The sequence below is a fragment of the Alosa sapidissima genome, chromosome 1 (assembly GCF_018492685.1).
Source record: "Alosa sapidissima isolate fAloSap1 chromosome 1, fAloSap1.pri, whole genome shotgun sequence".
Lineage (NCBI taxonomy): Eukaryota > Metazoa > Chordata > Actinopteri > Clupeiformes > Clupeidae > Alosa > Alosa sapidissima.
This window is the reverse complement of record NC_055957.1, coordinates 33398996-33411207: the sequence shown is the minus strand read 5'-3', so window position 1 is coordinate 33411207 and position 12212 is coordinate 33398996. Positions and strand designations below refer to the sequence as shown.

The 12212-nt window shown below is 39.1% G+C and overlaps 2 protein-coding genes across 2 annotated transcripts in view; both read left to right on the top strand.

Moving 5' to 3' along the window:
- Nucleotides 1-12212, top strand: part of LOC121711350 — a 64108-nt gene that overhangs the window by 32956 nt on the left and 18940 nt on the right. The gene's annotated exons all lie outside the window — the stretch shown is intronic.
- On the top strand, nucleotides 4468-8615 carry LOC121711339. The gene is made up of 6 exons (XM_042094854.1): nucleotides 4468-4533; nucleotides 4890-5300; nucleotides 6778-6924; nucleotides 7027-7082; nucleotides 7406-7516; nucleotides 7859-8615. Exons 1-6 carry the CDS (start codon nucleotides 4497-4499, stop codon nucleotides 7886-7888), a joined length of 792 nt encoding a protein of 263 aa, XP_041950788.1. The 5' UTR covers nucleotides 4468-4496; the 3' UTR covers nucleotides 7889-8615.

The following is a 12212-nucleotide window of genomic DNA, read 5'->3' as shown; positions in this document are numbered from 1 at the left end:
CAAATAAGCCTTCTAATGTTTAACAGTGTTTTTGTTCATGCTGACTTCTCCTGAAGATCAAGACAGATACAAACTCTGAGATGAATTGCTTAGTTAGACCACATATCTGTCTAAAACAAATGATATCCATGTACATCAGTTTAATTAAACACTGCTTTATGAGGTCTTCCTTCAAGATTACAAACAGATTAACTACAATAATGTGCATGTGAGCACTAGCAGTTGAACACCAGACAGGACCATACGAGTGATTGTGGATTTCCTGTTTTTCAACACATTTGTCAACATGCTCTGCAACACACGGTTTTAGATGCAGGTCTTACAATGCAAGCGTTCCATTAGTGACCTCAAATGATTCACCACAGACTGAGCACACTCTCAGTGTAGTGTGTGTGTGTGTGTGTGTGTGTGTCTGTGTGCGCATGTGTGTGGTGCAGGGTGGAGGTAGCACTAGGCCTAAGTGTCAACTTAGAGAGATAGAAGCTGCTTACAGACCCAGGTGTAAGTCCGCATGTTCTGCAGATATCAAGCGGCTGGGCCGTGTATCTGAACAACATAACCGCACATTTGGTACACTCCTCTCCTATTATGTAAATGAGCTCATGTCTGAACAAAGCGAAAAACATGCGGAGATTCTGTTCACAGGGCCATTGGACTGGGTTAAACCAGATTACTAGGGCCCCAAGGGGATGGAAGGACTAATTCCTAATTAAATTTCATAATAAATATCAGATGAAATGTTAATGTAAATGGCTGAATAACTTAGTTGATTGACTTACTACCCCTTTCTTGAGTTGCATGTCAGCTTCTTTAAATTTTTAAAAGTTTTTTTTTTTAGAAAGAACTTAGTATTAGGTATAAACAGCAAAATGGCTGTAGTTTGAATTTCATTTCACCTTTGACTCATGACTGGTCTGTGACACAACAGCCCTTTGTGATTTTTTTTTTAATTATATTTTTTTGGGGCTTTTTATGCTTTTAATTTGATAGGACAGTGGAGAATGACAGGAAGCGAGTGGAAGTCAAAGTCTGCTTTATTGTCAATTTCTTCACATGTCAAGACATACAAAGAGATCGAAATTGCGTTTCCTACTATCCCACGGTGGAGACAAGACATATTTTACCAATTAGGTCCACAGACAAACATAACATTCAAGTAAACAATATAAAAAGTAAAAATATAACAAGGCACATACAATGAAGAAATAAGAGCAGCAAAATTTGGTAGAAATTGTGCAATTGTGCATACAGTAGACAGTCAATATAATAGTGCAAAAGTCAGGCCAATAAATGGCTGAGGTAGTTTTGTTTGACCTAAGTATGCAAGTGGCATAGTGGTGCAAGTTATGTAAGAGCAGCAGAAGTGTGTTCAGAAGTGTTCAGGACAACAGGACAACAACAACAAGTTGCAAGTGTGCAAGTGTATAAGTGGAGTAGTGCAAGTGGAGTAGTGCAAGGCAGCCATTGTGGGTCTAAAAGTCCAGGATGTTATGTAGCTGAGGGTGGAGGGGGGAGGGGGGGGAGAGAGTTCAGGATCCTAACAGCCTGGTGCATGAAGCTGTTGGTGAGTCTGGTGGTGCGGGAGCGCAGGCTTCTGTACCTCTTCCCAGAGGGCAGTAGATCAAACAAATTGTGAGTGGAAATATTTCCAAGAAGAGAGATAGTCGGGTGGGATTGGGAAAGGACCACGGGGTGGGAATCGAACCCAGGTCGCCGGCGTACGGTGCATGTGTCCCAGCCAGTTGCGCCACGGCTGAGGCCGAGAGTGGAAATATTTGACCTTCGACTTCATAGAGGAAAGCAGATACAGTTCATATTTACAGTTTTACTTGGTAGTGATAGTAAAGATTCACATACAGCGGTTTCCTGTTTTTGTGTTTTTGTTTTTTAGTTTAGTATTTTTGTTTTATAATGTTTCTACCTTGTAGCAATATGACATTTGCTTCAAATGTTAAGTGCATAATACATGACATGTATTATTATTATTATTATTATTATTATTATTATTATTATTATTATTATTATTATTATTATTATTATTACATACCAACTTTGAGCATCTCACATCTTTACTACTGTAATGCCCTTCTACTTGGTCTCCCTGAGACCTGCCACTGACACGCAGACTCAGAGAAAAGGTTTAAAGGGTCATAGAACGAATGAACGTATTTTATGTATTCTCAGATGTTTATGTTGTTCACTTATGTTAACATCTCAGGTGAAAAAAAAAAAAACGATCAAACAACCTAAAGGGGGTTTCACTTCAACAGGAGCACTAATCTGCAGCAGAGGCATAGCTATAATGCAGACACAAACACTGTAGCTGGCGTGAATGTACTTGAAGACGACTTAAAGGTGTGAAAGCGGTAAGAGAAAATACACCCGTTGGTTTCGCGTAGATGTAGCCTCAGTCAACGGGCTAATGTTAGGGTCATCACCAGAGACATCAGAAAGCTCTCATGTCATCATACCCAAAGTCCTTATAGGCAAGTCCCCTCACTCTGTGGCCATCTTGGTAACATGCTTCAGGCAGTTATCGGGCAGTTATTTTCATATTCAAGTGAATAAGGGGGCATACAGGAAGGGGTGGGACATGTGTAGACTACTGCCTGTAACTGCATCACAAACTAACCCCATGCATTTCTATGGAGGATAATTTGAGTGCTGTGTCTCCTCACTAGAATGTCTCTGCTATAACTTCCCACTGTTTGCATTAAGCAAATTCAACTTTCAAGGTGAGTGTTATGACTCAATGTTGAATTGCCTTGGGGCAATTTTAAATTAAAAGGTAAACACGAACAAGGAAGTAAATGAACGAAATGAACGGATGATAAAGCAAAATACAAGTTTAGACTTAGACTTTGAATGTGTTCTGCCACCATCTTGTTCAAAAAAGCGTCAAATGTTTGAGTTGAGGCAGGAGTTAAGTCATACACATTTCTATGGCAATGGCAATCTCCACCAATCAAAGACACTGCTTTACAATTTAGGATTTGATATCCTTATCAGCATACACTCGCTTTACAGTCTCATAGCTCATGGTAAGTCTATACCTGGGATGGTTATAGACTTACCATGAGGATGCTTATGGCTATAGAATTGTCAAAGGAGAAAATGAAAGGGATTTTAACTCTAAAATCAGAGTGGGCGGTCACTGTTGAGCTCTATAGGGCCCAGGTTGAAAACACTCTTACCTACAGTACTCCTTTCTGAAGTGCAACACAGAAAATGAGGTTTCACTCAAGTCTGATGGTGCCATGTATTCACAAGGCATTCACTCTTTTTTTACTCCAGTGTCACACATTGCACTAGAAAATGCTTTGGAGAGCCTTAGCTGTAACCCAACAGCAATAAGTCATATTGGGGCGACCCCCTCCCAGTTGCCCCCATGGTTGAAATAAAAAGGTTACGGTGCCCTCAAAAGTGTCCTATTGGCTGGCCTTTACATGAGGAAAATGTTTCAGTGCCCTCTAGAGTGCCGCTTCAAACAATACGTTTGAAGAATGTGTCTTAATGAGTGCCCTTCTAGTGTTGTAAACAGAATGCAAGACCCTAGGTGCCCCCTAAAATGGTCTATACTTGGCATTCCCTATGTGTGCCCTTCCATTGGAAAAGGGTGGCCATTATGGAGTGCCTTCTATGCTGCCCCTACAGTACATGCCAGTGTTCCAACAAGTGTCATTTCCAGTACAGAATGCAGTGAAATGCATCCCTGTATATTGTGCTACATGTGAGAAAACATAAAAAGTGACAACATAGGTGCTCCTCTAGTGGATAAAATGTGATGCCTTGAAATAAAGGCTGTCCCTACTTGCATCAATTTGGCGAAGTGTGCTGTGGAAAATATATGATAAAAAAGGTGCCTTTACAATGGGATAAACCTCATGTTCCCTACAAGTGGCCTTCTGATGGAAGAAAACAAATCATGAAGTGCCCTCTTAGATCGCACTGTTGCACTATGAAGTGCCCTTGCAATGGAAAGGAACAAACCCCTGTAAAATGAGATGTACAGTAGTACCCAGGGGGCCCTGAAGCAGCCTCTGTGTGAAGTCACTACTGTGTTCCCCACCCCACATATCTGAATAGGGCCCCTCAGTCAAATAACATGGATTATGTTGTGTGATGTGTCTTAACTGGTTTCCTCAATCACATACCATGGGTTATGTTATTCACCCCTGATATCTGAATGGGGTCCCTCAGTCAAATAACACAAGTCATGCTGTTTGTGATAATCATCTTATGTAATTGGCATACTTTTCAGAGCACGATGCCTTAAATCTGTTGATGGTTGTATCATATTTGTATACCTCAATCTGTCCATTTCCTTCCACAAAACTCACCAGAGGTCATCATTTAAGGGACTTACTGTATGTCCCCACCAATGTCAAAACCAAACCTACACCCTTTAAGCCCGCCCTGAACTTCTCGTTGAAAAGCATGCATAGCAGCCATTATATTTTCCACTCGTCACTGAGTTCACATCACTGACCCTCATCATGTCCTGCCTGGTAGTAACTATCATTGCTCACCTGGGTAAGTTTAAGTTTACAAAATATGCAACTAATTGTAATATATAACTACAATTATTTATTATCATTTTTTTATCTTTTTTTTTAATTTTCGAGGATTTGTCTTTTACGTGGTATTTGTCATGTCTTGTATGTATTTTCTAACTCCTGGCTGCAGCCCAGTGTCCCTTAGTGGGATAGTAAATTTAACATGATTCAACTTGACTTGTGGATAAGATTTTGTTTCTATTGTCTAAAGCTGTCCTGTCCAAAGCTATGTTTCTAGGTTTTGTGCTATCAAGAATCTGACAACACCTGACACTTCATTAACTAAATCATTCAAACTCAGATATTAAATTAAGTACCAACTGTCATTTTCAGGTGTGATACAATCTGCTCTGAAGGTCTCAGGAACTGAATTGGATCTAACGATCAAGCCAGGGAATAATGTTACTCTCTACTGTGACTGCATTTGGACCCAAGGTGCACAAACATATTGGTATAGAAACTGTTCACATTATAGGCAACCTTCATTTGTGATGTCAACCCAAGAAGCAATTAGGGATATAAACAAGCTCTCCACCTATGAATTTAAATGGAACACCACTAGCCAGTCCCATGATCTACTAATCAAGAACATCACTGAGTCTGATCTGGGGTTGTACTACTGTTCTGTTGCTATGACGAAAGTGATTGACACAACTGTAAATCATCAGAAAGTCACAAACGGAATAATTCAAAAGAAAGTCTCTTATTCTTATGGAAACATCACCTACAAGTTGTCCTTTGAAGGTAAGACAATTAGCATCGTTCACTACAATAATAGTTTTTTTCATACATGTTGAGATAATTTGGAATGTTTCAGCATGATAATGTAATGGAAAATAACTGGCAATAAAATAGCAGTTATTGTACTGTTTACCATCTCAGAACTCAGATAGATTGCACTTGTTATGGTTATGCACTTGGAATATTAATATACTGTATGTGTAATTAACTCTTCGCAATATTTTGGAGTGAAAGATTGAAGAAGAAAAGCTGAATGCAATAACTTAAGGATGTAGAGTGTGATTTATCTGTGGACGCAAACAAGAGCTGTGAGGCAACTGCAGACCCTTGCACCCAACTTGCATTTGTAGTGTTCACTCCATCAGTGACTTTAGTGTGTGTGTGTGTGTGTGTGTGTGTGTGTGTGTGTGTGTTTAGTGGTGCGTAGTTTGAGACTCCCTATAGTTTCCTCCTATAGTTTGTGTCCCACACTGTGATAGTTTTCTGTGGAAACAGACACTGTCAATGTTGGCAGTTGAGGCTACTGTAAAGTAGGTGTGGAGTATTCATGTTATTAGTGAATGAATAATAAATCGTAAACATTACATATAGATCAGTAAAACTCATAGGCCAACCTTATGAAGCATGATTATGAAACTATTATTACTTGTAAAATAGAAGTGTAGTGATGATGATACCATTTTTTCTATGAATGGCATTGTGTTGTATCCAGTAGTAGTTTATTCAGGTGATCATGTAAGAGGACAGAGATGTGGTGATCCTTTGCCTTGTTTAGAACTCTGAAGTACATTGGACCAGTACTGTCTTAGTCATGTGACCAGACACAAAAAGACGAATGAATGGAGCCGATTATAATAACCTTTTTTTCTCTTACCAGGGGCCAAGGGTTTTAATGGACATTAAACATTGTGTGTATTTTTATGGTACCTCAGTTCAGGTTTTGTGTTTGCCTGAATTGCTTATCAACATTTTTTCAATATTGAGTTCACTTTTGAAGTGATCATATACTAATTGGTTATAATACAATCATTTGGTATATTGTCCAGTATAGTAAAGTATGAAGTGTGACTCCATCATCAGTAAGATCTATCAAAAAGAAAAATTGGATTCTCTCATTCTGACTCTTTTTCTCTATTTTTTTCCAGTTCTGTTGGTGTCTTATTTTGGTTCACATGACATTCATTTAACTATAATGGTTCACAGAAATAAATTATTCACAACACGCTATACACAGTTAAAATAAAAACAACAATCATGCGGTACATTACACTATAGTCATTAATCAATTGGTGAAATGTGATGAAAGTCTTCCTTTCCGTGTAAATTTGTAGATTTGTAAACAAAATCCTCTGCTGTTATGTGTTCATTACTGGTAGTTTCTTTGAACAGATACTGCTTCCTCCCCTGCTCCCCCTGATGGTGGTCAGTGCCATCAATTCTGTGCCATCATGTGTACATCACTGCTGATTTATTTGAACAGATGCTGCTTCTTTCCCTGCACCTACCTGTCCTCCTCCCCCTGATGGTGGTCAGCGCTGGTCACTGCTGGTCATCTTGTATCCTGTGTGTACTCTACTCTCTGCCCTCATCTTCTCCACCTGTGTGTACGGCCTCTGCTGTAAGACCGGTATGGTATTTACATTTGACAATATGTTATAATGACAAACTCTGTGTGAATGGTCATGCTGGTGATGTATATCTTTAAGTTGCTCTTATTCATCATCTACAGCACCTGTGGAACCTGGTGAGCATCTGAAAAAGAGAGACACTCAAAGAAGAGAACAGGTATTTGACTGAGTAGTTGTCAGTAGTTTATAAAGTAATTGCTGGAGAATGTGTAACCTATCCAGCTCAATTATACATGCAGGACACAAGGAACATAAATTACTTAATTTCCTATCTATCTCAGATTTACAGGTCTGAATGAATCTACATCAAACTACTACAAACCAATACAAATAGACAACATGACACTTAACTAGATCTAAGTATTGGAAAGGATAAAAGATCTTGGCAATTTCACAGATATGGTGCATGTCATTTTGACTTTTACAGTACAGTGACTGCTAAGCTTAACTGATTATTGACATTCTGTACTATCATTTCAGGATGAATGCACAGGACAGTGTTGTGCTCCATTGGATATAGCAACCAAAGTATCCAAAATAAAACAACAGAAGAAACGGCATACAAAATTGGACTTAAGTACCTACTCTGAGGTTGTGTACGAATTTTTACCATAAAATGAAAAAAAAAAAAAAAACTTTTGCTAGTTTAGATGGTTTAATTTTTTTGAAAAAAATTGCAGGGAATTCTGTGATTTTAACCTCCGTCAAAAAAAACGCAGGTACGCTGATTAGATGCATGAGCATTTTACTTTTTTTGTGATTTCAAAACAGCACAGTTTTGGTCTAATTCTAGCAAACCAGCAACTGAATCGGCATGCAGAACCTTGCAAACACAACCCAGAGCCTTACTGATGCTGCCAGAAGCTTGATAACTGATATCTTTTGGTGATATAGTCAATGTCATATTGTGAATGTTTTCTTTCATTTTTGCAGTGTGTTCCTACAGAATGCAAAACTGCATAGGCCTAATGGGACTTTGACCACTGTGATGCACTTATATGAGAGGCAATGGCTAAATCTTGATGTCCCCCATCTAAGCCCTGAACCCTCAAAGACGTAACTGACATCTGTTGATAAGTGATTGAGTTTGAGAGACTGTAAGGGTTCAGACTGCTGATAACAGGAATGGGACAGCACCTGTGACAGTGACCTATCGTAAATTGACGATACCAAAAAATGTTTCTGTTTCTGTTTCCTTTTTATGGCAGTTGTTTACTGATGTTTTTTCAAGCTTCCAGCCTCCCTTTCAGTAACTCTGTGTTTCATGTCACAATGCTATGAATTGTCTGTTGCATGTCTGTTAGTCTGTGAGGGTGGACTTTGATATTTACCGACTATATGATCAGCTATTACAGTAAGTTTAGTTAAGACAAGATCATAGTGTCCTTTTACAGTACACAGAAATGTGTCTTACTTTACAGGTATAACAGCAACATCTACAAAATCCATTTCCATTTTTTTTAAATCTCTTTTGGAAAATTCATGTTTTTATGTGAAAAAAGTATGTCAGTGTTAATGCCACCTTAAGTGATTTGATTTCTGTGAAGTATGAAAGACCAGTATCTTGTGTATCACAGCATATATCTGTTAGCTGTACTAAAGACATGGATACTGTCTGGCTCTTTCGTCCAGTTCTTTCTGGTATACTGCATTGCTTAGCATTTCAAAATAAATATTAATGCTCTTTCTGAAGTTCGGTTATTGTGTGGTTCTTTAAAGCAACAGAAAAGAAGCCTAAACCTGATATTCCACCTAGAAGAGTGCAGAGCCCTTGTGTGGAGGGACAGTGGGGGTTGAGAACAACATAAAGAGCACCTTGGGAGTTTTCACGAGGGAAATGCTTGTAAAACAACCAAACATGTGCCACTAAAGAGGCAGACATAGTTTCCTGGATTAAAAAAGTAACAATGAAAATGCAGCACAGACAATGGCAGAAATGTTGGGCTTTTGCAACTGCTGCAATTTCACCTGAACCCAAACAGTCTCCATTGTCCACAGCCAGGGATGATATTTTGAATGAATGAGATAATAAAGTTGTTAATGTAGAGTAATGCTATAGCAGATCATAGTTTTTTTTATGGTGGACTTCTGATGTTTCATAAACCAAATAAGCCTTCTAATGTTTAACAGTGTTTTTGTTCATGCTGACTTCTCCTGAAGATCAAGACAGATACAAACTCTGAGATGAATTGCTTAGTTAGACCACATATCTGTCTAAAACAAATGATATCCATGTACATCAGTTTAATTAAACACTGCTTTATGAGGTCTTCCTTCAAGATTACAAACAGATTAACTACAATAATGTGCATGTGAGCACTAGCAGTTGAACACCAGACAGGACCATACGAGTGATTGTGGATTTCCTGTTTTTCAACACATTTGTCAACATGCTCTGCAACACACGGTTTTAGATGCAGGTCTTACAATGCAAGCGTTCCATTAGTGACCTCAAATGATTCACCACAGACTGAGCACACTCTCAGTGTAGTGTGTGTGTGTGTGTGTGTGTGTGTCTGTGTGCGCATGTGTGTGGTGCAGGGTGGAGGTAGCACTAGGCCTAAGTGTCAACTTAGAGAGATAGAAGCTGCTTACAGACCCAGGTGTAAGTCCGCATGTTCTGCAGATATCAAGCGGCTGGGCCGTGTATCTGAACAACATAACCGCACATTTGGTACACTCCTCTCCTATTATGTAAATGAGCTCATGTCTGAACAAAGCGAAAAACATGCGGAGATTCTGTTCACAGGGCCATTGGACTGGGTTAAACCAGATTACTAGGGCCCCAAGGGGATGGAAGGACTAATTCCTAATTAAATTTCATAATAAATATCAGATGTTAATGTAAATGGCTGAATAACTTAGTTGATTGACTTACTACCCCTTTCTTGAGTTGCATGTCAGCTTCTTAAAAGTTTTTTTTTTTAGAAAGAACTTAGTATTAGGTATAAACAGCAAAATGGCTGTAGTTTGAATTTCATTTCACCTTTGACTCATGACTGGTCTGTGACACAACAGCCCTTTGTGATTTTTTTTTAAATTATATTTTTTTGGGGCTTTTTATGCTTTTAATTTGATAGGACAGTGGAGAATGACAGGAAGCGAGTGGAAGTCAAAGTCTGCTTTATTGTCAATTTCTTCACATGTCAAGACATACAAAGAGATCGAAATTGCGTTTCCTACTATCCCACGGTGGAGACAAGACATATTTTACCAATTAGGTCCACAGACAAACATAACATTCAAGTAAACAATATAAAAAGTAAAAATATAACAAGGCACATACAATGAAGAAATAAGAGCAGCAAAATTTGGTAGAAATTGTGCAATTGTGCATACAGTAGACAGTCAATATAATAGTGCAAAAGTCAGGCCAATAAATGGCTGAGGTAGTTTTGTTTGACCTAAGTATGCAAGTGGCATAGTGGTGCAAGTTATGTAAGAGCAGCAGAAGTGTGTTCAGAAGTGTTCAGGACAACAGGACAACAACAACAAGTTGCAAGTGTGCAAGTGTATAAGTGGAGTAGTGCAAGTGGAGTAGTGCAAGGCAGCCATTGTGGGTCTAAAAGTCCAGGATGTTATGTAGCTGAGGGTGGAGGGGGGAGGGGGGGAGAGAGTTCAGGATCCTAACAGCCTGGTGCATGAAGCTGTTGGTGAGTCTGGTGGTGCGGGAGCGCAGGCTTCTGTACATCTTCCCAGAGGGCAGTAGATCAAACAAATTGTGAGTGGAAATATTTCCAAGAAGAGAGATAGTCGGGTGGGATTGGGAAAGGACCACGGGGTGGGAATCGAACCCAGGTCGCCGGCGTACGGTGCAGGTGTCCCAGCCAGTTGCGCCACGGCTGAGGCCGAGAGTGGAAATATTTGACCTTCGACTTCATAGAGGAAAGCAGATACAGTTCATATTTACAGTTTTACTTGGTAGTGATAGTAAAGATTCACATACAGCGGTTTCCTGTTTTTGTGTTTTTGTTTTTTAGTTTAGTATTTTTGTTTTATAATGTTTCTACCTTGTAGCAATATGACATTTGCTTCAAATGTTAAGTGCATAATACATGACATGTATTATTATTATTATTATTATTATTATTATTATTATTATTATTATTATTATTATTATTACATACCAACTTTGAGCATCTCACATCTTTACTACTGTAATGCCCTTCTACTTGGTCTCCCTGAGACCTGCCACTGACACGCAGACTCAGAGAAAAGGTTTAAAGGGTCATAGAACGAATGAACGTATTTTATGTATTCTCAGATGTTTATGTTGTTCACTTATGTTAACATCTCAGGTGAAAAAAAAAAAAACGATCAAACAACCTAAAGGGGGTTTCACTTCAACAGGAGCACTAATCTGCAGCAGAGGCATAGCTATAATGCAGACACAAACACTGTAGCTGGCGTGAATGTACTTGAAGACGACTTAAAGGTGTGAAAGCGGTAAGAGAAAATACACCCGTTGGTTTCGCGTAGATGTAGCCTCAGTCAACGGGCTAATGTTAGGGTCATCACCAGAGACATCAGAAAGCTCTCATGTCATCATACCCAAAGTCCTTATAGGCAAGTCCCCTCACTCTGTGGCCATCTTGGTAACATGCTTCAGGCAGTTATCGGGCAGTTATTTTCATATTCAAGTGAATAAGGGGGCATACAGGAAGGGGTGGGACATGTGTAGACTACTGCCTGTAACTGCATCACAAACTAACCCCATGCATTTCTATGGAGGATAATTTGAGTGCTGTGTCTCCTCACTAGAATGTCTCTGCTATAACTTCCCACTGTTTGCATTAAGCAAATTCAACTTTCAAGGTGAGTGTTATGACTCAATGTTGAATTGCCTTGGGGCAATTTTAAATTAAAAGGTAAACACGAACAAGGAAGTAAATGAACGAAATGAACGGATGATAAAGCAAAATACAAGTTTAGACTTAGACTTTGAATGTGTTCTGCCACCATCTTGTTCAAAAAAGCGTCAAAGTTTGAGTTGAGGCAGGAGTTAAGTCATACACATTTCTATGGCAATGGCAATCTCCACCAATCAAAGACACTGCTTTACAATTTAGGATTTGATATCCTTATCAGCATACACTCGCTTTACAGTCTCATAGCTCATGGTAAGTCTATACCTGGGATGGTTATAGACTTACCATGAGGATGCTTATGGCTATAGAATTGTCAAAGGAGAAAATGAAAGGGATTTTAACTCTAAAATCAGAGTGGGCGGTCACTGTTGAGCTCTATAGGGCCCAGGTTGAAAACACTCTTACCTACAGTACTCCTT

Excerpts from the sequence above, each read along its gene's own strand:
- LOC121711339 (XM_042094854.1), top strand. The coding sequence starts at position 4,497 with ATGTCCTGCCTGGTAGTAACTATCATTGCTCACCTGG. Across the intron at positions 4,534-4,889 it reads AACTATCATTGCTCACCTGG|GTGTGATACAATCTGCTCTG; the intron begins GTAAGTTTAAGT and ends TGTCATTTTCAG. Across the intron at positions 7,517-7,858 it reads ACTTAAGTACCTACTCTGAG|TGTGTTCCTACAGAATGCAA; the intron begins GTTGTGTACGAA and ends TCATTTTTGCAG.